Genomic DNA, 27072 nt, shown 5'->3' with positions numbered 1-27072 from the left:
GAACATCAGATACAAAAACTATAGTATAAAGAAGGCTCCAAAACACAAGAAGGAACCAGACCCGAGGTGTTTTTTTGTACAAGCCCAAAATATAAACAATCAAATTTATTATGGAAGTACACCTCGGCCTTTTAAGCTGAAATACATGCCTTTAATAGTTGTGCCTAAGAAAATCTCAAAGCTGGCTACACTGGCAAAAATACCCTTATAAGATCGAATAAAAGCATCAATATGCGAAAAATCACGTACAAACTAGCCCGTGAATGCAACCAAATTCTCTCAAACTTGGGGAAAAACAATAACCTGATGTTATTTGGGTACCAAGACAGAAGGAAATTTTGGGTAACGAAAAAGCAGACACACTAGCCAGAGGAGGATCTGCAAGACCTCATAGACCCTCGACCTATTCTTGGGATAACAAAAAACACACCCAGAATCTTTCATCGCAGGATGGATACAAAAAAGAAAAAAGGAGAATTCTAGGGGCGCTAGACACAATAAACGTACACTAATACATCCCTTACCAGGAATGGCAAACTTACTGTTAGAGAGGGCTAAACTCAGAGAAGCGATACGACTATTTACCGGCCACTGGCATCTGAGAAAACATCTACACAAATGAATTCAGGATTCATTTCAATAATTATTCAGAAATCGTGAGATGCGGTCTGGTGTGATGTAGATTTCAGAAAAACATTTTCTTCGTCGTGCCAACGTTTCGATCTTTATTGAGAACATCTTCAGGGCACAAAGTGTTTGTTTTCCGTGTAGACGTGTCATTCATCTGGGTCGTGTTGAGACTGCCCAAAAAGTGCACGACAAAGAAAATGTTTTTCTGAAACCTACATCACACCAGACCGCATCTCACGATTTCTGACTAATCATCGACTAACGGTCACTAACCACCACACATTCATTTCAATGATGATCGCATTTGTATATTTTGCGATGAGGAGGACAAACAGCCACCCAAATCATATTCGAATGCCAAGCAACAGCTCGATGCACGCAATAACTTGGGAAAAAACGAAAATCCATGGAAAGGAATTGTAGCAACGACAATCAATGGTCTAGTACTACTTAAAAAGAAGGATCGACAGACTGGACTAAAGAACTAGTAAAGTACAATAAGCCGGAAGGTTTCAATGCTTGGAGAACTAAGACCTCCACTTTCTAGTATCCATCGTCATCCTCCAGCCAGTTATCCAGCCCGGCATGTTTTCAACCTTTGGATACACTATCATAACATATTTTTTAAATTATTTAAAAATAAACTGTATATTTCAGTTTGTTCATAAATTCATTATGTTGTCTAAATAATCAGTTTGACGACAATATCCTTGAAAAAATTGCCTTTTTACGATTGGGCATATGTTAATGTTGATATTGTATTAAACAAGGGGCTAAAACGGTAGCAATAATACAGGAAACTTCGATAATTTGTTCAAATTATCCTCGCAGATAAGTATCTTGCCTGTGGCGAGGACAATTTGCCATTCGATTCCTCTATAGTTGGCCAATTTGTCGGCTGATTAAAAAGGCATCTCATATCGAAAAACATGTCTATTCCTTGCTCAGGAAGTCATAATTGAGACGGGAGAAGGTTCGGCGAGGCGATGGGGGCGGCACTTCCCAAAATCAATGCGGCCCTTTCGCCCTCCCCCGCAAGGAGCCCCTTTACTTCGGCTATGGACGATCTTTTCGAATAGAAACGGCCCCAGAGAAACGGGTAAAAACATTACACCTGCTCTAATATTCCGGTAAAATGTAAAATGTTTACCCTTTTCCCTGGAGGGGATGGGAGGCGGTATCATAAAACGGCGAAGGGTTGCAACTTTTATTTGAATATTACAAGTCCTTCTCCGGACCACTCTCTTAAATTATTTTTTTTTCCGGGAAGAATTATATTTCTTGAATCTAAATTTACTTTGTTTATGTGTAAATACCCAGTTTTATGCCCGGGCATTAGACGAAAACTTAAACCCAACATAAAACAATCAAAGAAAAAAAAATGAATCAACTAACAAGTAAGATTGATAAAATCAAAATGAATATTAGCAGATGACAAGAGCCAATAACTTTAAGCGTTAAATTATCGATCAATTTATTAAGCTGAACCGGAATTGAAAAACTGAAAAAAAAAAATTACTGGGTCCCCCTTCACTCGCGGGTTTTGGACACGTTTCAGCATTACGCCAACTTCAATGAAGAACTGTTGAGGAATCAATCTCTATCAACCTTAAATATTAACATATCTTGTTTATAAAAAAACCTTATTTGTACAAAAGCCTTGGGATACTTGATAAAATACATATACAAATAAAGCAAGTTTCCAAAGACCGGATATGAAAGAAATTGAATTTTTTATTACATTTCTTACAATCTTCAGTAACTTAGATAAAACGTTGGCCAACAGACGGATGTAAATACCGCCAGAAGGATTTGTACATTCAGCACTGTTAAAATGTATTTCCTGTTCGAGCGGATGGCCGAGATGCCCCGGTTCGGCCTCAGCACTAATAAAATATTGCTCGCGAGCAGAACTGGAAGTTCGTATCAGTTTAGATAAGACTCTTTGATGAAGATGAAAGAGCGACCAGACGATAAAAAAATGCTTTTCGCAAATTAAGGCTAATATAATCTATTTCCGAAAATAGTTTTATCCAACTTATCAATTTGCTTTTAAACTGATTTGAAGGTAGAGGAATTATTTTTGGAAAAAGTGTAGGATTACAGTTCGTCGATAATAGGTGGTATTTTCTGGGCTGTTATCTTCGTCAGCTAAACCCAAGTTCCAATTTATTGGACGACGTGCGCCTTCAGGACCCGAAAATGGCGTAATTGGAGTGGAAATGTCTCTATTGTTTCGAACGCTTCTGAAGAAGTCAAGAGACGATATAATACGCCCAAAGTAAAGTTTGTATCGGGACGAATCACAATGATAGCAGTTAATCTCTTACCCGGGTTAAGGCAAAATTCTATTTGGCCTATTTCAAACCAGGAGGTTTGCCGGCATAGGAAAAAAAACTAAGCCAACCACCGGCATCTTATCGCGCTTTTGTTGAAATTTTCTCCCTGGGCTTTGCCCGCATGCCAAATTAAAACCGGCTAGACCTTGGTTCGAGTGAGGTAGCACTGACAGGGCCCGCCTCGAGTGGTCCCTCATTAACCCAGATACCTTTTGGTCGATATCTTCGTTCCTTCTCCCCAAATCGCAGTTCGTTGTAGGTGTCAACGACTCAAATATCTGCCCAATAATTTAACCAATCAAAAATTATTCATTTATTTATTTATGCCATCCATGATCTGGAAACAATTAAGGTAGAATTGAAATAAAATTTCAAATTAATAATGTTTCATTCATGCCCCGGCTATGCTTGTCAATTTTAATCATCAGCTTATACTATTATTTATACAAGACTACGCATAGGTCATACAAGAATAACGCACGGGCACCTTCTGGCCGGAAAGCGACCGCGTCGGTGACCGTTATGCAAGGATAGAATAACGGTAGAGCACCTATTCAATTGTAGAAGGCTTGATGTACATAGACAATATTTTGGCATATCATCGGACCTTGGGGCACGGCAGCGGGCACAGATCGCTTTTCCGGTACCTCAGGATTATAGGGATCGTTAAATGTATGTTTGTGTTGTGTCTGTGTTTGACTTTATGTTAATTTATTGGAATGAATGTAATTTATTAGCATGAAAGGAAGGGGTGATTTATTGTTATAAGTTACTAGCGAGAGTGGAGAGGGTTCAACCCCGCTCCGAGGAATATGGAGTACTAGGGGGGGGAGGGGTTTGAATGTAACTGGACTTCTTTGTTTCTATCGAGTGTTGTGTTTGTGTTAATTAACTGCAATGAATGTAATTTATTAGCGTGAAAGTAAGCGGATGCTTATAACCCCGTCCCAAGGAATAGCGAGTACTCTGGGGTGAGTGTATGACATCTGGAGAGAAAAAGTAATTTATTAGCGTGAAAGGAAGGGATTGCTTACAACACCGTCCCGAGGAGTAGCGAGTACTCTGGGGTGAGTGTATGACATCTGGAGAGAAAAAGTAATTTATTAGCGTGAAAGGAAGGGATTGCTTACAACACCGTCCCGAGGAGTAGCGAGTACTCTGGGGTGAGTGTATGACGTCTGGAGAGAAAAAGTAATTTATTAGCGTGAAAGGAAGGGATTGATTATAACCCCGTCCCAAGGAATAGCGAGTACTCTGGGGTGAGTGTATGACGTCTGGAGAGAAAAAGTAATTTATTAGCGTGAAAGGAAGAGGGTTGCTTATAACCCCGCCCCGAGGAATATCGAGTACTCTGGGGTGAGTGTATGACTTCTCGAGAGTAAAAGTAATTTATTAGCGTGAAAGGAAGAGGGTTGCTTATAACCCGCCCCGAGGAATATCGAGTATGAGTGTATGACTTCTCGAGAGTAAAAGTAATTTATTAGCGTGAAAGGAAGAGGGTTGCTTATAACCCGCCCCGAGGAATATCGAGTACTCTGGGATGAGTGTATGACGTCTGGAGAGAAAAAGTAATTTATTAGCGTGAAAGTAAGGGGTTGCTTATAACCCCGCCCCGAAGACTAGCATTCTAGGATATCAACGTAGTATATATTTGAAATCAGAGAGTCAGTAACCAGGTCGAGACACTCAAATGGCTGCAGTTAAAACAAAATACTCGCGAAAGAAGAGAAAAAGAAGGAAAACACGCAGAGGGCCGGCGATCACCTTAGCTTTCTATCGGCCCATAAACTTCTCACTTTATTATACTATTATTTCGTCCCTTTCCATTTTGCCCAAATTGTGTGGTGAACAAGTTTTAAATAAATCACGCGTGAATGTAGTTCGGTCGTTTCCGTTTGGTCTGTCTGTCAGGTTCATCACCCCGCAGAGCTCAAGAAGAAATTTCACAATAAAATATTGTTTGTTTAGAGATATCATATAGCATATATGATATTTTTAATATTTGCAATTCAAATTTTCTATTTTATGGGTATCTGTATACAGCTTGTTTTGTTGACTTTGGTTGCAAGCAAGTGCCCGTAGCCTGTAGGATGAGGGTTATTTTCAAGTGGTGTTTCCTTTCTTGTCAAGAGATAATTAAATTGACTTTTAAATATAAGTTTTGAAAGAAAGCACAATCTAGAATCGTATTTATTTATCGTAGTTAATGGTTAACTCATTTTGTGCTAGCGGTGCTTCAATGGACAATGGTTTTTCCGAGAAACTCATTCTCCTTTTTCTACAATCTTCAGTATTCAAAAGCCGCTTAAATTTTGGTATAGTAGGAACAATCGGACGTATTCTTTGTGATATTTGATATATAACATCGACTAAATGCCCCTATCGGGTCGTTCGGCCCTCAGGAACGCGACTTTTCAAAATTTAAAGAAGGGCAAAACTAAGGGCTGAACTTTTTAATTGGCGACCCGGCTCTAATGGTGAGGAGAAACAATTTAAACATTCGAAGAAGTTCACGTCGAAGTTGGGGAAAACTCCAAAGTGTATTACCTCTTTTCAAAGCGCTTTCGCCCTCCCCCAGAAGGATTCAATTGAAGGATTTGAAAAACAGCCTCTCTCCCAGCCGTCTCAAAACGGGTGGAAATGCGTTTGCGATGAAAACGTCGACGCTCTCGTTCATTACCGGCAGAATTTTCATCGAGCTTTCCTCCTTTGAAAACTTCAAAAGCGTTGCAATGGAAACGACAAAGTTGTTGGAACAGTGGTGGAGGCGATCACAAGGAGCCACCCCCGAATTACCTTGCAGCGACACAATGCCACCCCCCGTGGTTGTAACGATCGTTGGAACTTTTACTTCAATGAACCAATTCCATTATCCATTCAAATATATCGCAGTTAAGTAAACATTTTCATCCTATTTTCACATCACTCCCTCATTTAAAAAAATATACTCTTTACAAGAAATGCGGGATTGGAACTCACGACCTTCGGCCTAATATGGTCAGTTATGACCGCTAAACTTGTATGGATTAATATGTAAAATCTTCGCTTCCAGAATAAATATGAACCTTGTCGAATATGAAGCTCTATTTAATTTAACATGACAAATCAATCATGCTTGTGTTTTGGACGTGAATGATCATGCATTCATACCAGGACTCGTGTCATCACTGTCAACAACACAACATTAGCATAAAAGGTCCTGTATTGATCCAAAAACTATTATGTTTTAAATTAATGTGTAATCGACGTGCTTATCTCTTGGCTTTCGTTCCATGGGCATGATGAATTCTGCTATTTTCATTATTAGCGGTTCACTCCGTCTTGAAATATCTTCTGACGATCTTAAGCATTTTTCTGTTTTACTAATCAACTTTGGGCTGTTGAGGAAACCATGCCGGTTTCACCTGAAAATGTGTTATTTTAATAAAAAGAGGATAATTTACTTCCCACAATTCGCCATTAATAACAGCAATAGCGTTAATAGAGCTATGTCTGGAACAGGTCGAAGCTGTTATGTTTAGATTCGTCATTGATAGTGTAATAGCACTAATTTCCCGTTTCCTGTTCCCATAGGTTGTTAGCAATAAACTCCCCTTTTCATGAGGCTTAGTTTCGATCGAACATGGGCTCTGTTCTGTTTTATTTTGTTTTGTTAATCATAATTATTTCCGTTTTAAGAAAAATGAGGCACTTCCCTGTCAACCATGATAAATAAATGGTCTTTGTCATGAAAGTAGAAAGGTTTTAATTTATTTATTGTACTAATTCAACCTTTTCAGCCATTAGCAAATTATAAAATTATTGTTTGTAATAAACTAGTTTAAAATTAATTTGTATGGAATGAAATTGTAATAACCACTGATCCTTTTATAGAACCTCCAACTGCTCCGCAGAACCTCACAGTCAATTTCATCGATCAAACAACTGTGATTTTATCTTGGTCTGAACCAAGCTTCTTGGGTGACCGAACAGATACAATGTACCGTTTGCAGTGCGAAGTCTGCGGGCAGGCTGTGGCTTACATTCCAGCAACGGTAAATCAAACTTGACTTTTTTGTTTTTTGCTGTCTATTTAAACATTTTATTCCTTCACAGGCAACTTTTAAAGATACAAAAATCACCATCAGTGGACTGAGCCCAGTCACGATGTACCGATTTAAAGTATACTCAATGAACGGTGTAAGTGAGATTGCAGGGAGTGAAGGCGAATTTGTGGACATCACAGTTACAACCGAGGCTTCTGTCACTTTCGCCTCAGTCCACAATGTCAGGGTGACTGCTGTGAAAGCTGCTGAAATATCGCTCGCGTGGGATCCGCCAATTTCCCCTGACCCAGAAGCCGAAGTTCAAGTTGAAACCTATGAGGTACAATGTCACCAAATACCTAAACAAATTTTCAAAATTTTGCATACAACATTATTTTTACTTAAAGGTGAGATGCTTCTCGAAACATGATGACACAAATGGAACAAGCAAGCTCACAGTGGAGCAGAAAGCGACTTTCAACTCATTGAAGCAACGTACCGAATACGGATTTCAAGTCAGGGCAAAAACCACCCACGGCTGGGGTGAATTTTCAATGCCAGTTTACAAAACCACAGGGCAGGTTTTGGATACAGGTAAATTAACCTCAATTTTTTCTAACTAATTATTACTTAGAGATCGTGAGATGCAGTCTGGTGTAGGTTTAGAAAAACATTTTCTTTAGCATGCCAATGTTTCAATCTTTATTGCGATCATCTTCAGTGCCTGGGATTTATAAACATTGCAATTTAAGTACATACAAGATAGATAAGAATTTATACAATGATGTACACAATATAGAAATTTTTGGCTTAATCAAAGTATTTGTGCTTTGTACTGTGTTTTATGTATTCCTGTTGGAATTTATTTGTTTATTTTCTAAACCTACAACACACCAGACTGCATCTCACGATTTTCTAAATAATCGTTAATTAACAGCCATTAAAAACCTTTCTAATACAAATTAATTCTTTACGTTTCTGCGGCATACATAGGAGATGAGGACAATATGCAAGTCAAGATAATTGCTGGAGCTACTGTCACTGTTGTGGTCCTTCTAGTCCTAATTATTATAATGACTGTTATATTTCTTAGAAGGTAGTTTAATTTTTTTTTTTTAATAAACATCATAATAATGAAAAACATTATAATGAACTCATGATTTTTTTCTCATTCAGCCGTGGTAACGATGAGTGTAACAAGAAACAACCAAGCGATTGTGACACACTGGAATATAGAAATGGAGAAGGTACGTTCTTTTATCTTTAATATAATTTTAATATTTTTTAATTAGCCAACAAAATATTTGTGAAAATTGTTTATTTATTTTATGGAATTATTGATTATTAACACATGAAATCACATCGCAAGCATGGAAAATTTCAAAAATTCTGAAACCTCACTATTTTTTTTTTTCATTTTGCAGCAAAGTTTCTTAAAAAATAACATTAATTATATTAAATTCACTAGTTTCCGTGGTCCGCTTGACCAATTAATGTCTTTTAATTAATTAAGGTTTTTAGTTGAGATAAAAAAGTCAGTGTCACGAGCGGAATTCGAACCCACGATCTTTGGCTAGACGATCCTCTCGGACACCAACTCTCCTTCTCAACCTACAACCGTTCAAATTTTTCCTCCTTTTTGCCATTTTCATATGTTGTGTAATCAGGATTCAATTCTCAGTCAGGATTCAATTCTCAGCGACTTATTAAATATTAATCTATTTTACATTTTAGTGTTCAATTGACCAAGTTACTTCTTTCAAATAATTGTTATTTTTATGTAAGGTTTTTGGTTGAGATAAAAATTGGAAGTTAGTGTCTGAGTGGATCGAAGTCACGATAGCTCAAGTGGTAGAGCAGCAGCGTATCTAGCCGAAGATCGTGGGTTCGAATCCCGCTCGTGACACTAACTTTTTTATCTCAACTAAAAACCTTAATTAATTTAAAGACATTAATTATATTCTTATATAACTACATCACAAATTGTCACATGCTTTATTTATAATAATTTTCTTTGTTCTTAAAAAAAAAATCTATTTGCTTTATTTAAAAAAAAATTTGTTCTTAAAATAGTTTCTGTTAAATAATTGAATACGCTTAGTTTATATTAGCCTGCATAAAATATTAGTTACCGAGTAAGCAGCATAAATAGTATACCAAATTTAAAAATGACACCCAAAATGAATTTGCTTAACTAACACAACCCAATTAATTACATGTCTTCCAGGATTAGTTGTTACATACAGTAAGTTTATCAACACCGAAGCATGCTTATTAAAATTTTTGCACGTTTATGTCATTCCAATTAGAATTAATTATTATTCCACCCATCCTTCTCTGTCTCCTCCTGACTGCTCCAGGTTTTTTTCTTCTTATTTTTCTCTTTTCACCTGATTACCTTGGGAGATACTAGGGGAGGAAGAAAAATAAAGAAAAAATAAGGAAATTTTTTAGTTCATAAAAATCCTTCAACAATACTTTCTTCATTTGATCTTTTTTGTTATTAATTGTTATGCTTATTGTCTGCTTTTTGCTTTTTGTACATCCCTAGTGTGTTTTGTGATTTTAGTGCACTGCAATTTGGATAATCCTTCAATTGTTGCGACCCACACGAATGGCAGTAAGTAGAATCCTGCAATTGTTTTTTTTAATTTTTAATTTTTTAAATTAAAATTTTTTTTTTTTATAACACTAACAGTTTTTCCCCTATATCAATTTATTCAAAAAACCAGTTTTGGAATGTTTTAACCTGTTCGTTATGTTATGATTACTTATTGGATTGAGCATGAGGAGTTTGTTTTCCAACTAATATCTTTTATTCGTATATGAAAGTTAAATTAACAAATAATTCAAACATAAAGCTGTATAAATAAATTTAGGTTGTCAAATATGGCTAGAAATAATTTTTTAAATCCATTTTAGATCTGACCCTGTTAGATAGTTGTTTCATTATATTTGCTGCACAATTATTAAATTAATCACCGTTCTGAATGTTTTATTTAAAATTAGAAACAAATGCATAGAAATTTTAAAGACTGAAATGACTTAACCTTCTTAGGTATTGGACTAAATTGGAAATTTGGAATACAGTTATTTTATGTTAAATTTTGTTTAAAATTCAGTCAGTGTTATTTTATGTTAATACATTTATGCTTAGTGGTCTAATTGACCAAATTACTTATTTCAATTAATTATTCTTTGTATGTAAGGTCTTAGTTGAGATGAAAAAGTTAGTGTCACAAGCGGGATTCGAACTCACGACCTTCGGCTCAATACGCCGCTGCTCTAACCACTTGAGCTATTATGCCTTGAAAAATGACAAAAGGAGGGAAAATACGAAAGGTTGTAGGTAGAGACGGTGATTGATGTCCATGTGGATCGAAGTCATGAAAGCTCAAGTGGTTAGAGCAGCAGCGTATTGGCCTGAACGTCGTGGGTTCGAATCCCGCTCGTGACACTAACTTTTTCATCTCAACCAAAGCCTTACATAAAAAGAATAATTAATTGAAATTATTTAATATTTTAAAATATGTAGCAAACCTTTTCAGTTTTTATAATTGGATCACCAAATGTACTGATTTTTTCACCGATTAAAATTGAATTTATATTCAACATACTTTTATTCGAAATGATACAAGTAAACTTCACTATACAATTCAATATTTTTCAATCAATGTTTGTATAACTATATAACATAATAAACAGTTTATAAGGACTTGCTTTCGCATAATTATTTTTGTAGTACAGAATTAACCTTGAAAGAATATCCAAGGGACTTAAGAACTTGGTTCTTATAAACGTTAGTCCTTATATCAGGTAGTTAACTTTAAAATACTGGGAATGCTGATAAATTTCATGTACATAGATATGAAAATAATGCTTAAAGTTTAAGAATAAACACACACAAAAAAATGCAATTAATGTTTGATGTTATTATACAAAATTCATTGGTTTCATGAAAAATAGATATCATTGTTGCAAGCACAAAATTGGTTACTAATATTCACCACAGTTAACATTTCTTTTACACTTTGGCAAAAAAATTTGTCAGGAAGCTTTTCATTATTTTACCTGCTAGAAACTTCTGCACTTATTCCTGCAACAATTTCTTCATCCGTTATATTCTTACGAGTTGTAAGATTCAAGACTGTCTCCAAATCCCAGAACGTCCTGCTCAATTGTGAAATCTCGGGCCCAGTATTGAAGCGATTCTTCAATAACATCTTGAATTTGAGAGATGGAAGTATTGCCAAACCCAATTATAAATCATAGAAGGTTTTGCACAATTTCATGCCTTTTCTGGCATAATGATAGGCATCCAATATTGAAATATTCAGTATCCTCTTATTTTCAATGTTATCAATGATTTGTAAAACTGTTTTCTTAAATTAACTTTCTATGATTTTATCATTTCTTGGTCCATCAATAACACCAACATTTTGATGGGAAGCAAAATTTAATTTCTTGAATACCATTGATGGGACAGCTGGGCAGTGTCCACAAGAAGGAGGATTTCCTTTGTTTTTTACAAAGAACTTTCAGTAACCATTTTTCAAAAATGTCTTTCATCCTAACCTTTAGAATTGAAATGGTAGTCCTGGATGTTCTTTTAAGCAATTTAAAGTTTATTTTTCGTCATTAAGGGTGTTGTTATTAACGATATTCTTACATTAGGACTTTTTATCCATGAAATTCTATAAAAATGGATTGGGAACTTTCGTTTAAACGATATGTTTTTATAACCTGTATTCTTATACTAATGTATAATGCCTATTCTTAATTATAATAAAACTTGAAAACATCATTGAATCATGTTGTTTATCTGTCTTTTGTTGAGGATTAAAATATGATTTTTTTTTACCATAGTGACAACACCACTTTTCACTCAAGTCGGATCAACAGCTTCGAGGACTTATATTGACCCTCACACTTATGAAGATCCGAATCAAGCTGTCAAGGAGTTTGCCAGAGAGATCGACGCATCTTATATCAACATAGAAGCAATAATTGGTAAGAGTCATTGGTATAAATCAATTGTACATAACTAACTGTTGGATATCTTTAAGGCGGCGGTGAGTTTGGAGACGTCTGCCGAGGCAAACTGAAACTCCCACCAGACGGAAGGTCAGAAATAGACGTGGCAATCAAAACGTTGAAATCCGGTAGTGCGGATAAGGCGAGGAACGACTTCCTCACCGAAGCGTCCATTATGGGTCAGTTTGAACACCCCAACGTCATCTTCCTTCAGGGAGTAGTCACTAAGTCAAATCCAGTTTTAATAATAACTGAGTATATGGAAAACGGATCTTTAGATACATTTTTAAGAGTAAGCGTTTCATTTTAAGTATTTTATTTTGATTTTACTTTAGAATACTAAATAGGTTTATTTTTACAGGCAAATGATGGTAAATTCCAAGTAGTTCAATTAGTAGGGATGTTGCGAGGCATTGCATCAGGTATGCAATACCTATCAGAGATGAACTATGTACACAGGGACCTGGCCGCCAGGAATGTACTCGTCAATTCCCAATTAGTGTGTAAAATTGCAGATTTCGGTCTTAGCAGAGAAATTGAAAGTACGACTGAGGGAGCTTATACAACAAGGGTGAGTTGCGACGATTACTCTGTTCAAACCAGTCCATATCAGAAATTCATCTCAATGTCACTTTTCAGGGGGGTAAAATTCCAGTCCGATGGACAGCACCAGAAGCGATAGCTTTTAGGAAGTTTACATCTGCATCTGATGTCTGGTCATTTGGTATAGTCTGTTGGGAAGTCATGTCTTACGGGGAACGACCTTATTGGAATTGGAGCAACCAAGACGTTATCAAATCTATTGAAAAAGGATATAGGTATGTTTAAAAGATTTTTACCTAGTAAATATTAAAAACTGTTGTGACTGATGAATTGGCCCGTAGGTTACCAGCACCAATGGATTGCCCTGAGGCAATTTACCAGCTAATGCTAGACACATGGCAGAAAGAGAGGACACACAGGCCTACATTTGGGTCTATAGTTAAAACATTAGATAAGCTCATTAGGTGTCCTGATACCCTTCGGAAAGTTGCCCAAAACAGGTATCATTCAACATTCTTTTTACATCTTTTCATTAAAAGTGCATGCTTTTGAAATAATTTTGCTTTATCGCTTACTTCTAACTCTTGCTTATTTGCAAATGGCTAATTAATATTCATCTCATGTAGTCATGTTTCAATGTCGCTTACCCAGTTCTATTATAATATTTATTAAATTCACTAGTTTCATGGTCCGCTTGGCCAATTAATTAATGTTTTTATTTGAGATAAAAAGTCAATGGCACGTTAGCTCAAGTGGTCGAGCTGCGGCGTATCAAGCCGAAGATCGTGGGTTCGAATCCCACTCATGCCGTTGACTTTTTTATCTCAACTAAAAACCTTAATTAATTGTAAGATTTTAACAAGCCATGAAACTAGTGAATTTAATAAGTAAAAATGAAGTATACCTTCACTAAAGCTCTCCGTGGCCATTTCATTTGTCGTCAAGAATCAAATAGATTACACGACATTTGAAAAATGGCAAAAAGGAGGGAAAATTCAAAAGGTGTGGTTGAGATGGGAAGTTAGTGTCTGAGTGGATCAAGGTCACGATAGCTCAAGTGGTAGAGCCGAAGGTCGTGGGTTCAAATCCCGCTCGTGCCATTGACTTTTTTATCTCGACTAAAAACCTTAATTAATAGTTATTATAATAATTAAGAGTTAATATTTATTTAACAACTTTCAATAAAGAATTTTGGAAATACAACAAATGAAAGTTTTTTCTTTAATCTTGAAAATTAACTCTAAGGTTTTGGAAGTAAGCGATCTAATTTTAAAAAATCGACATAATATAACATGATTTTAGTTTAAAGAAATTTTACTTACTTTTTTGTTTTGTTTTGCATTTAATTTTGTTGACTGTCTGTTTACAATTTTTAGCTTGAGTTCAATGATATTCTTTATTTCTTTGTTTTATTTGTTTGTTTGTTTGTTTTTTTTCTAAATAAGACGACCACTACCTGTAAACCCGTATTACGTCCCGGTTACATTTAGGGCCCCACACTGGGTCGCCTTCCACCACGAATAATAAGGAAAGGAATAATATGTTAAGCAAATTGCAAAAGGTATATCAACCGCATTTCTAATAAGACAAGTGCAAGAGCATTTTGATAGAATTTTAGACCCTGTCGTTGAAGTGTAGCCTTCATTAATCATTTACAAACTTCACCTAAAGTGTGTCGCTCGTATTGGAAAACCTGTACATTTTCATGTAGTTTTGTAATGTAAACTTTAAGGCAACCATTGTGGGAGTTCTAAACAGACGAATGTTCTCAAAATGTTAAATGTACACAAAACTATCTCTAAATTGTATAGTATTTATGAAGGGCAAAGTAATAACCCGTTTCATAACTAACACACAATATTTAATTACCTTTGCTGATTGACAAAAAGAAATTGAGTTTAATTTACTAGAAATTGCTGCATTTTGTGTATGTTTATTACTTCTCCTGGTATCTGGTTGCATGGAAATTGTATTCTATGTGCATGCTTTCTTTAGTTCTGCTTCCAACTTTTTTAGTATGTCATACTTAAGTGAATCGCAAATTTATTTTGAAAATAATCAAAAACTACACCCAGTTGTGCATGAAATTTGAAAACAGTTTAATTATGATCACATCATACTGTAATATGGATTAACAATTAGAACTTATTTACTAAGTAATTTTAACTCATAAAAGGTTGTTTAAATAATATTGAAATTTATTTTTAAATTTATTCTCTTATTCGAGTAATATTTATTTTAATATTTTCAGGACGGGGAATCCACTCGCACCAGATGCACCTGATATGACCCAGTTCCTTTCTGTTGGCGACTGGCTAGCCTCGATTAAGATGTCCAGGTATGCCGATAACTTTGAGCAGGGTGGAATTACGACATTGGAGGCAGTCGTACGTCTTACGGTGACTGAGCTCACCTCGCTCGGCGTAACGCTTGTCGGTCACCAGAAGAAAATAATGAACAGTGTACAGGCAATGCGAGCCCAAATCTCTGCCAACCTCTCCGAAGGATTCCTCGTCTAGTAATTATTCCCTGCCTTGACCATTTTCTCTAGACAAAATTTGATGTTCACTGTGATAACCAAAATTTTTTAGTACTTAAATTTTAGTTTGGAAATTATTATTTTTTATTACAAAAGAGTGATTTTTGTTTATTATTATTTTATTATTAATATTATGATTATATTATTAAATTAAAAGAGGATTTGTGTATAGAGGTCGCCAAATTGTACAAATAGGTATAAAGCGACTGTTTAGCAATAATCGGAGAGATTCTAAAAAAAATTTTTGTTGTGGATCCAGACTGCGATCTTCATACTTTTGTATATTTATTGTATGAATTTGTTGTAAATATCCTTTTAATTATTGTTTCTTTTTTCCCTTCAGAATTGTTGTTTATACATTGTATACTTGAAAATTGAATGAATGTTGTATTTATAAAATATAAGTGGTATATGGAAGTAACTAAGAACTAACATTTTTTTTTTTTTTTTAATTAATTCTGTATAAAAAGAGAAACTTCTTATTGACTTGACACTCACACAATTGAATATAAATTAAAATCCTTTCAAAAAATGGAGCTGGAATTGAAATAATAAAAATGAAAAGTCAATAAAGAAGTAAGGAAAATTTGGCCTACATAAAAAAAGGCCAAGAAAAGAAATATAGTTTCCAATTTCAACTTGAAAAGAAAAATTGCCAAAGTTATATTGCCAAGTTGCTGTTCTTTTTCTTTATTTTCAAGTTTCAATATTGAAGTTTTTTTCTCCAAAATTTTGAGATTCAACAGAAACCCTCATTATTGCAAATAATACAAATATATTTTAATACTTAAACCAATATGAATCTTATTGTATATTACGTATTTTATCCTACCATTGTGTGCTTAGAAAAGGTCAATATTGTAATAACAGAAAAAAAGTTTTTTGATGGTAATTAACAATAAATTATTTTTACAACTGAATATAATTATGAGTGTACATTGGAAAGTACGTTTGTACATATTTATATCATATAAAGATTAATTTTGTTGTACTTAAAAAATAAATAAAAAAAGAAAAGAAAATCTTTAATTAATTCTGCATTGCATTTAATGAAAGAGGAAAATACATTGACATATCTAAATAAATTATAATTTCTTGACAAAAGTAAGAAATCAAATGGTGAAAAATTCTGTAAACGCAAGTTTAAAACAAGCTAGTGTCTTGTTTCTTCATAAATCACCTAATTTTCCTTCAGTACAGTGTTTTGTTTATAATTAAAAAAGGAAAATCAATAAAAGACTTAATTTTAAAAACGATAAAACTTTACTGCTTAAGTAAAATTGAATACAACCAACATAAATGGTGATGATTTATACTTTCTGGAGCAGTGGTTGTTTCATGTAATATAAATTGACTTTGTATATTTCTGCTATTGTTACTCTACATTTATTTTAAATTCTTTTATAAGAGTTTCATTATGAAAACAATTCATATAAATAAATTCGTCCAATAATAGATGATTTTTTTTTTTTAAACTTGACAACCTATCTTCACAAAAAAAGGGAGGTAAAAAAGTGGCCACCCTTAATACTTATAATTATCCCGTAGATAATCCTCCATTGATTATCATACTACATCTAATAAGACTACAAAATCCCCCCTCCTAAAGCCTTTGTCACATTTTTCTCAAAAACTACTTCTTCTACAGACCTAATTCTCGTTCCAGTCAACCCAGCAGGCGGTTTTACATCGAATAATGCAAAACGAATGTTTAATCATTTTTTTATTTTTCTTGAAAGCTACTTGGTTTACAAACCTAATATTATTTTCATTCGACGCAGCAGGTCTACATGAATAAAACAATTTTTTTTTTCGTGTCCACGGACAGCATGGAATAAAACAATTTTTTTCTTTGTTTTTCTCTAAAACAACATGGTTTACGAGTTTAATTGTTATCCCAATTGACTCAACAAGACGGTATATCAAATAGGACACTATAGAAAAGGAATGAATAAGATATATAAAAAGTCCAGAAAAGAGAAAATAAGGTAAGGCTAGGGGACCGCGGTAGCCGAGTGGTAAGCATGAGAGACTCTCACGCCGCGGTCGTGGGTTCGATTCCCACCGTCGCCTCTGGCCCTTTTTTCACAATAACCCCCCCCNCTATGTAGAATATTCTTATGACAAAAGAAACAAATAAAAAATGTAAAAAGTGCGGAAATTAAAGAATAAGTAAAAGGTGAAACGTTTTGCCCCTTTTGGCCATGTTCCAAAGTTGTCATTATTTTATTCATATTTCACCTTATTTTAACTTGGACTTGGTTGAATAATTAATTTATGGCAAAAGAAACGATTAAAAAATGTAAAAACTCCTGAAATTAGAGAATAAGTAAAAGCTAAAACTGGGCGTTTTTCCCCTTTTGGCCATTTTCCAAAGTTATCATTATTTGATTCATAGTTCACCTTATTTTAACTTAATTTAGTTGTAGAATTATTTAAGGTGTAGTTTGTATATCAATACATTGGTTGAAAATAATGGTTCTACTAACAAACCGTTTTTGCAGTAAAAAGAAATCCAGTTTGTGAGTAGAACCATCTTTTTCATCTTATTATTTAGTAGTGTTTATAGAAAGGATGGAAAAGGAAAAGTCTCGTCAGCTGTTCTCATATCGCACACCTAGAAGAAAATTGTCCTAATTTGAAAAATGATAAAAAACGGATTATTTAGTTTTTTGAAGTATTCGGGTGTTGATGCTACAAAATTAATGATACATCTCGGTATGAAAATGTATCAAAACTCGATAGGTCTCATTTGAGAAAATAAAGTTCATATTCTACTACCTAGTACTGTGATATTAGAGAAATGTTTAGACCATTTATTTTAACCCTTGGGAAAAAAGAATTTTTTTTCATAACCCATCATTTTTTTAGAAAAGTGGGTGTCAAAATAAAACCCCCCTGTATACACTTGCTAATTCATTGTAGGTAACATTTGATGCCATTATACTCATCGATGAGGTCAATGTGATGCATTCAATGCATAAAAACAGTTTCTAAATTAACATTTATGCATTATTAATACACATCTATTTGATTTCTTACCTTTGGCTTTCACTTCAATCCATGATTTGTATTTTTCAGTTATCTCTATTTGGCATGTAGACTGTTACATAAAATTTACATAGATTTTGGCAACTTGGACATCATTTCATCCAACATTGACGAGTTAATATATTTGATCGAATGTGTAAATATTAAACAGTACTTATTTAATATTTATACTTTTTTATTCTATACAAATAATCTCACATTCATGTGAGCAATGAAGCCATAACAGAAATCATATATCGATTGATATGAAAATCAATGATGGTATTCCATAAACTACGTTATTTGTTATAACTTATAAGAAATAGAAAAGAGTAACTTCACAAGTTCAAGATTTTAAGTCCAATTCTTTCCCACAGGTGGCATTGCTTATACCAGAACACTTCTGTTTGGACTTTTTAAATATTTAAAATGTTTGAAAAAATTGAAATGTTTATATTATGATTTTCTTCTTGATGATTTAATTAAAAGAGTTTTGTGTGCTTATAAAATCTATTATTTATTATTCAAGAACAGTAAAATTGCGATAGATGTCATGATTTTTGACATAAACATTAACATTGACAAATGATCATATGAAGATATTATCTTTAATTTATTTAAATGCTAAAGTTTATCGCATAGTTCATAGCATGTAAAATACTTTTGTAAGTGAAGAATAGTTGAGGATTAACCAAATGAAAGACACATTAAAAATTTTATCAGTAAATTTGTGACAGCTGTCATTGATGAAAGGAATAGTTTGCATGTCATTAATTCGTTCATATGTGCCATGTGAAATTATTTTCAGTTTTGGTATGAGTTTCACAATTTCAAAAGACGTGCTTTCACTTTTAAACACAATGTAATCAGTTTGTCCTTTACTTTTGTTTCACATTTATCTACGTTAAATGTAGAACTATTTCCTCTTTTACCGGGCTGTTTGATTATTAGCTTTATGTACATGTTTAAATCAACTTAATAGAATTTCCCTGGATAGTTTTTAATTTCAATTGTTAAAAATAAGTTCATGATAAAATAAATAATTATTTGAAGATCGTGAGATGCAGGTCTGGTGTGACGCAGGTTTTAGAAAAACATTTTCTTTATCGTGCCAATGTTTCGACTTTTATTGAGATCATCTTCAGGCTGAAAGTGTTTGTTTTCTGAGTAGATGTGTCATTCTTGTGGTTTGTGTAGAATGACACATCTACGCAGAAAACGAACACTTTCAGCCTGAAGATGATCTCAATAAAGGTCGAAACGTTGGCACGATAAAGAAAATGTTTTTCTGAATTCTACGTCACACCAGACCGCATCTCACGATCTTCAAATAATCATTAAACGGCCACTAAACCCCACACATAAAATAAATAGTTGTAGTTGTTTATTGTTTAAAGTTAGTTTATTTTAAAAACAAAAACGACTGCTGACTAACACTGACGATTATAATATAATAGAGAGATCTCGTTAATATTATTATAACATTATGCAGCTTTCTCACACTTCAAAGCGCGCAGGGCAGGATATATCCTTTCCCTGTTCCGTCGTTTCTAACGGAAATGGCCGGGTTGCTGATTCCACTACGGAAAACCGGAATTATTTCGCCTTCTTTGCAAAACTAGCAAATCAATTCGTGCATCATTTGGTTTGTAATTTTTAAATTAACGTCATTTCTACGTGGCTTTATGTTTCTTTTAATCTCAGTTTAAATGAACATCGACAATTTTTTAATCGTAAAACTCAGAAAATCATTGAAGTCTGTTTTTGATATCTCTAGCGATTTTTCGCAAGCTGCCCATTTTTAAAATCTATTTAACATATTTTGTACCTTTATGTAAGGTATTGGTTGAGATAAAAAAGCCGGTGCCAAGAGCGGGATTCGAACCCACGACCTTCCGTAGAGCAGCGGCGTATTTAGCCGTAGGTCGTGGGTTCGAATCCCGCTCATGGCACTGGCTTTTTTTATCTCAACCTACACATACATACATAAAGATAGCTTACACATAGCTTACATAAAGATTAATTAATTGAAAGAAGTTATTTGGTCAATCGGACCACGAAATCTAATGAATATTTTGCACCTTTATTTCCACTGAAGAATCATACTTTTTTTGCCACTCTGGATATTTTGATATTAAAATACCAAGAAGCAAAGTTGATTTTTTTTTCGCCTCTGCCAAATGCCTCAGATTTTTGTTCAAAAACACAAAGTAGGCAATTCATGGAAACAGTTCCACGGATCCACAGGAAACTTTACGCGATTTAGAAACCTTTAAATTACACCTAACGAAATAACTTTAGCCTCAGTAAATAAATTAGAATTGGAGATATAAAATAAAAGTTTTAGGAGTTTTTGTTAATTTCATGATAATTTTTCTCACTTATAATGACTCAAATCATTATATGGTTGACATAACCAGGCACTAGAAACATTCAGCTTTCCAAGGGTTGTAATAAAGTAGAATTTGGATTAAGTCGAATGTAGTTAGGAATTTATTAAATGGGACAATGGACATCGGAGAAAAAATACCCAGGCTTAAATAACCTAAAAATTCACTAGTTTTCGTGGTCCGCTTGACCAATTAATATCTTTCAGTTAATTAAGGTTTTTAGTTGAGATAAAAAGTCAGTGTCACGAGCGGGATTCGAACCCACGACCTTCGGCAAGATACGCCGCTGCTCTACCACTTGAACTATCGTGATTTCGATCCACTCGGACACTAACTTCACTTCTCAACTCCACCTTTTGAATTTTCCCTCCTTTTTGCCATTTTTCGAATACACGACATTTGAAAAATGGCAAAAAGGAGGGAAAATTCAAAAGGTGGAGTTGAGAAGGGAAGTTAGTGTCCGAGTGGATCGAAATCACGATAGTTCAAGTGGTAGAGAAGCGGCGTATCTAGCCGAAAATCGTGGGTTCGAATCCCGCTCGTGACTCTGACTTTTTTATCTCAACTAAAAACCTTAATTAACTAAAAATATATAGTTATGTATATAATATATATTTATGTTTGCTATAAAAATTAATATTTAAGAGTTTTGAAGATATAAGGTGCCTAAAACGAATCCGAATTGTGTTTTAAAATTTTTTTTTTTTCCTAATTTTGATACATCTTTTGGTTTTTGCGATTTTTTATATGTCTATTCTCATTCAGTAAAATCCTTCATTATTTTATTATCCTAGATAAAACAACAAATCGATTGATATTTAACAGTCCTGAAATACATATCCAGGAAAAGAAGAGTCTTATTTAAAAAATGGGAATGACTTTAAATAATTTTTTCGGCCCGGAGGACCCATTGGCAAGAACCCTGGGACACAAGCCCAATATTTTCGACCCAGCAATACTAAAAATCGTTTAATTGGGTCCCCTTGTAGGTAAATTTTAGACAAGATAACCACTTAATTTATTGAAAACAATTATCAACTGAAAATTATTGCAGAATCCTGCCGGTACCAAACATCGACAAAAATCGGTCCCAACTGTGAGTAAACAAGTGATACAAATCATCACCTGAGATAATGAGTTGATTAAGGTTGAGGTTGATTAAGAAAACAAGCATATAAAAATAGGACGTCCCGTTTTGAAAATTAAAATTAGCCGTTTTATAATAGGTCAAAGCGGTAAGCTTGAAACGGTTTTGTCGAAGGACAACAGTGACAATAAGCTTACCATGTAAGAATTTGTCCTGTGATAATACATTTAAAAATACCTGTAGTAACATTCTATAGTGACAATCGGCTTGCTCAAAAATAAAACGAATTTAATAACAACGCTCCATCTCGATTATTAAGCGAAAATGATATGTCATTATTGGACAAGAAACCAATAAAAGAACTTATAACGTAAGATTGGATAAAAGGCGGTGCCGAAATTCGCTCTGCACCAAGGACGAAAACAGACTGAAAATATTTTGAGCATTCTCCGTCTGATTATGAACTTTATGAATTAGTCAGTATGATTTTGTTTGACAAAACGATAACAGATTTGTTAATAAATTTACAATTTAATTTGTAAAAAGGAAAACTTCCGTCAAAGTGTAAGTGAATTTAAAATACCGTGTGCGTTAATATAAAATACACGGCCATTTGTTTTTACGCGCCTATTTTATTGTAAAATTAATTGCAAGACAACATTTCACAATCCGTTTTCTTATCCCTTGACTTAACGGTAGAAAAAAGTATAACTTTTTTAATAAAAGTTCATAAAAAAAGAGCTACAGCGTTAGAAACATCAGTAATACAATACTGCGTTAGTGAAAGACAAACATTGTGTATGTTATGTCTACTTGGAAGAAAGCGTACTTTTTGATGAAAGTTGCACAGAAAGTTGATACAAGACAAACGACATGTCACACCAATTTTTTCCTTATCCCTTGATTAAGAAGTAGAAAAAGGTATAACTTTTTAAATAAAACTTCAAAAAAATGCGCTACAGCGTTATTTACATCATTATTTCAATACAGTTTTTGAAGGAGAAACACTGTGTAAGTCATGTCTACATGAAAAAACATACTTTTTGATGAAAGTTGCTGTAAAATTTGATACAATATATACATTTCATATTCCGTTTTTTTCTTATCCCTTGACTTAACGGTAGAAAAAAGTATAACTTTTTTAATAAAAGTTCATAAAAAATGAGCTACAGCGTTAGAAACATCATTAATACAATACTGCGTTAGTGAAAGACAAACATTGTGTGTTATGTCTACTTGAAAGAAAGCGTACTTTTTGATGAAAGTTGCACAGAAAGTTGATACAAGACAAACGACATGTCACACCCATTTTTTCCTTATCCCTTGACTAAGAAGTAGAAAAAGGTATAACTTTTTAAATAAAACTTCAAAAAAATGCGCTACAGCGTTATTTACATCGTTATTTCAACAGTTTTTGAAGGAGAAACACTGCGTAAGTCTTGTCTACATGAAAAAACACACTTTTTGATGAAAGTTGCTGTAAAATTTGATACAATATATACATTTCATATCCCGTTTTTTTCTTATCCCTTGACTTAACGGTAGAAAAAAGTATAACTTTTTTAATAAAAGTTCATAAAAAATGAGGTACAGCGTTAGAAACATCATTAATACAATACAGTGTTAGTGAAAGACAAACATTGTGTGTTATGTCTACTTGAAAGAAAGCGTACTTTTTGATGAAAGTTGCATAAAAAGTTGATACAATAGATACCACATTTCCCATCCAGTTGTTTTCTTATGCCCTGACTAAGAGGTAGAAAAAGGTATAATTTTTTAAACAAACGTTCATAAAAAATGCACTAGTGTTAGATGCATCATTATTGCAATATATTATTAGTGAAGGACAAACATTTTGTATTTCATGTCTACATGGAAGAAAAAGTACTTTTTGATGAAAGTTGAATAAAAATTTGATACAATACATACGACATTTCACACCCATTATCCCTTGACTAAGAGGTAGAAAAAGGTATAACTTTTTAAATAAAAGTTTGTAAAAAATGTGCTAGAGCGTTAGGTATATCATTATTACAATACAGTGTTAGTGAAGGAAAAACATTTTGTATTTCATGTCTACATGGAAGAAAACGTACTTCTGGATGAAAGTTGCAGAAAAATTTGATACAATAGATACATTTCAGACCGGTTTTTTTTCTTGTCCCTTGACTAAGAGATAGAAAAAGGTATAACTTTTTAAATAAAAGTTCATAAAAAATGCGCTAGTGTTAGATACATCATTATTATAATATAGTGTTAGTGAAGGACAAAGATTTTGTATTTCATGTCTACATGGAAGAAAAAGTACTTTTTGATGAAAGTTGAATAAAAATTTGATACAATACATACGACATTTCACACCCATTTTTTCCTTGTCCCTTGAGAAAAACAGGCATTTTAATTAAAAACATAAAAAATACGTTACAGTATAGATACAATATGTCACCTATATTTTTGAAATAAGTAAAATTAGGTAAATGGATTTCTCGTTTCTTCTTCATCGTTCTTCGTAACTTTTACCACGATGTCAGAAATAATAGTACATCTTGGTAAAAGGTATATTAAAAAATGTCCATAAAGCGTTGCATAAATACTAATGGCGATTACGATTTCCCTTGTAAAGCTCGATAGCCGCGATCGAAAGTAGATTAATTTCTGCAGTTCGATACAGGTTTCGTCCGACACTGGCCTCATGCAGAAGGCCTCGTTTAATTGTTAGAAGGGGAGAAGGGTGGAAAGTTAGGGGTCTCACCTCTTCGGCATCGGTTGCATAAGAAGAGAAAGAGGGAGAGAGAGCAGACCTTCAGAAGGGCCAACGCAATCCCGAAACGTGCCCGACTCCGCTTGCTTGGCCAAATACGGGCGGGGGAACGGTCGTAGAGGAGATCGTGTTCGAGGCCGAAGGTGTTCGTTTCGAACGATGTTTAATGAAATTAGCATATTTTAAACAGGTTATGAATACATGTTATATGCTTTAATATACGATGTAACTGTCTTCGCGTGCCCGGCTGGAGAGCCCAAAAATACTTAAATTATTGAGAATGTCAAAAGCAATTGTCCACCTCTTCTTGGCTATATAGCTTTGATTTAACTTAAGAGTTGCAAGTGGATCGATCAATTTTGACAAATTCAGGTAAAATAGAAATGAAAATTTTGAAAAACGAGATGTTTAATTTGTTTTTTATTGACAAAATTTAGGTGGACTCTTATGATTTGGTACGGTCTCGGGCAAATTTATTTTGAATGGCTCAACCACAAAATTAACAAAAAATAAATTAATTAACCTGAAAATCCAGATATGTACTTCTTAAGGAAAGTTGGAAAACCATTGAAATTTCAATTTTAATTTTTCAAATTACTGCGCCCATTTACACTGCCATAAAAAACCGACCACCGGGTTTGCCCACGAAAAAATGGAAATGCATATTTTCTCAGCCTTTTAAATCTCAGACCGGTGCTAGGTATAATTTTTTTTAGGAAATTTTACGTTGAACACGATGACATTTTTAAAAGCTTTCTTAGCTTTCAGTCATCCATCAGTAAATTCAAAAATTCGGGAACGTATTAATTTTTGCACTTTTTATGAAAACTTGAAATTGTGCTGTGGAGCCAGGAAATCGTCCTGGAGCTACGACCTATAGCAATCGATGGGAAATTTTAATGAAGTTTCAGAGGGCCACCTTCCACTTTACCCAAATTCTCAATCGTTTTTGAATTATTCGCAATTTTTGGTCAAAAAACATGAGCTTTTACGCGCTCATGGATAAAACCGATCACTCTCTCTCTCTCTCTCTCTCTCTCTCTCTCTCTCTCTCTCTCTCNAATGAATTTATACAATGCTAAAAAATTTTAAATAAAAAAAATGAATTTATACAATACTAGAAAATTTTAGATTAAAAAAAAATGAATTTATACAATGCTAGAAAATTTTTTATTAAAAAAATGAACTGTTACAATTCTAGAAAATATTAGATTAAAAAAAATGAATTTATGCAATGCTAGAAAATTTTAGATTAAAAAAAATAAATTTATGAAATGCTAGAAACTTTTAGATTAAAAAATGAATTTATACAATGCTAAAAAATTTTAAATAAAAAAAATGAATTTATACAATACTAGAAAATTTTAGATAAAAAAAAATGAATTTATACAATGCTAGAAAATTTTAGCTTAAAAAAATGAATTTATAAAATACTAGACAATGTTAGATTAAAAAAATGAATTTACACAATGCTAGAAAATTTTAGATTAAAAAAATGAATTTCTACAGAGCCAGAAAATTTTAATTTCAATCAAAGTATTTGTACACTACTGTGAGTACAAATACTTTGATTGAGTCTAAAATTTTCTAGCATTGCATAAATTCAATTTTTGTAATCTAAAATTTTCTAGCATTGTACAAATTTATTTTTCTCCCATATCCTACATGTATTTGTAAAATGTAAACTATGTTTATAAATCCCAGGCCCTGATGATCTCAATAAAGATCGAAACTTTGGCACGATAAAGAAAATGTTTTTCTAAAACCTACGTCACACCAGACCGCATCTCACGATCTCCGAATAATCATTAATTAACGGTCACTAAATACCACATATAATTAGAAATCCTTTCAATTCTAAACTTTTGTCGATTGGTTTCAAAAGTGTTAAACGTTTGTTGTCAATTGCATTTTTTATCATTTTGGTCCGCCTGTTATCGCTTTATACTTTACTTCCACCTGCGGAGGTCCAATTAAAGCCGTTTGTACAATAAAGATTGGTATTACTTTGTGGATTAATTTAATATATCAAACTCAAATAAATTCTTCAGTAGCTTGATCTGATTTTTTACTGATTGAACATATTTATTATATTATATAAAAAAAAGACCAATAATGAAGGCAATTTTTGCCGGAAGGATGCGGGAACGTCTTTAATACTTCTGGTCCGCTTATCCCCGCTGTATATTTTGATCAGTTGGGTTTTCTAAGTTTATTAGTGTTCTCTCTTCATTGAACCGATATTTAAATAATTAATGAGATAAAAATGTTAAGATTTTATTAAAAGCTGGAGAAACTTTAGCAGATCTATGTAATCGGCGGGCGGACGAGACGAAGTGTTCTTCTTTCTGTCAGAATGTTTATTAAAATTAAAATTTATCCAATTTGCTCTAATTTCACAAATTTGGAAATTCGAGATAAGCGGCTTTAATTTTTTCTCTCAACCATATTCTGAATGGAAAAGAAAGATAGACACGTATGACTTATCGTTTTATTTCTTAAACATTTTCTCACAGTAAACTTCCATAAAATCCCGATCCGATATTCCTGTATAAAAGAAAACTACGTTCAAAAAGAAATCGTTTAAGGAAAACAGAAGATGTGTGAGAAAGATCGAGCACGATCAAAGCGTTTGTCCACGGAGTACAATGGGATTGCACAACCTGCCTGTAGACCCACGATGCAATTCATTCC

At 33.6% G+C, this 27072-nt stretch overlaps 1 protein-coding gene across 8 annotated transcripts in view; it reads left to right on the top strand.

The window, feature by feature from the left end:
• The window catches only part of LOC106662247 (ephrin type-A receptor 4), a 397805-nt gene extending 381240 nt beyond the window's left edge, over nt 1–16565 (top strand). For 5 of the 8 annotated variants that reach the window (XM_014386173.2, XM_014386169.2, XM_024224996.1 and 2 more), the window contains 12 exons: nt 6843–7003; nt 7065–7334; nt 7402–7588; nt 7979–8090; nt 8171–8241; nt 9564–9614; nt 11861–12004; nt 12061–12320; nt 12390–12599; nt 12668–12846; nt 12913–13071; nt 14823–16565. In XM_014386173.2, coding sequence (XP_014241659.1) covers nt 6843–7003; nt 7065–7334; nt 7402–7588; nt 7979–8090; nt 8171–8241; nt 9564–9614; nt 11861–12004; nt 12061–12320; nt 12390–12599; nt 12668–12846; nt 12913–13071; nt 14823–15090 — 2072 coding nt within the window. In that variant the 3' untranslated portion in view covers nt 15091–16565. Of the gene's footprint in view, nt 1–6842; nt 7004–7064; nt 7335–7401; nt 7589–7978; nt 8091–8170; nt 8242–9221; nt 9240–9563; nt 9615–11860; nt 12005–12060; nt 12321–12389; nt 12600–12667; nt 12847–12912; nt 13072–14822 lie in introns of all 8 variants that reach the window. The other 3 variants (XM_014386170.2, XM_024224997.1, XM_024224998.1) reach the window with 3 other exon arrangements.
• Nucleotides 16566–27072: the final 10507 nt, after the last annotated feature.

Source organism: Cimex lectularius, unplaced genomic scaffold (genome assembly GCF_000648675.2).
Source record: "Cimex lectularius strain Harlan isolate CLEC.00 unplaced genomic scaffold, Clec_2.1 scaffold19, whole genome shotgun sequence".
Lineage (NCBI taxonomy): Eukaryota > Metazoa > Arthropoda > Insecta > Hemiptera > Cimicidae > Cimex > Cimex lectularius.
Note: the sequence above shows the minus strand (reverse complement) of the source record. Positions and strands in the feature narration are given on the sequence as shown.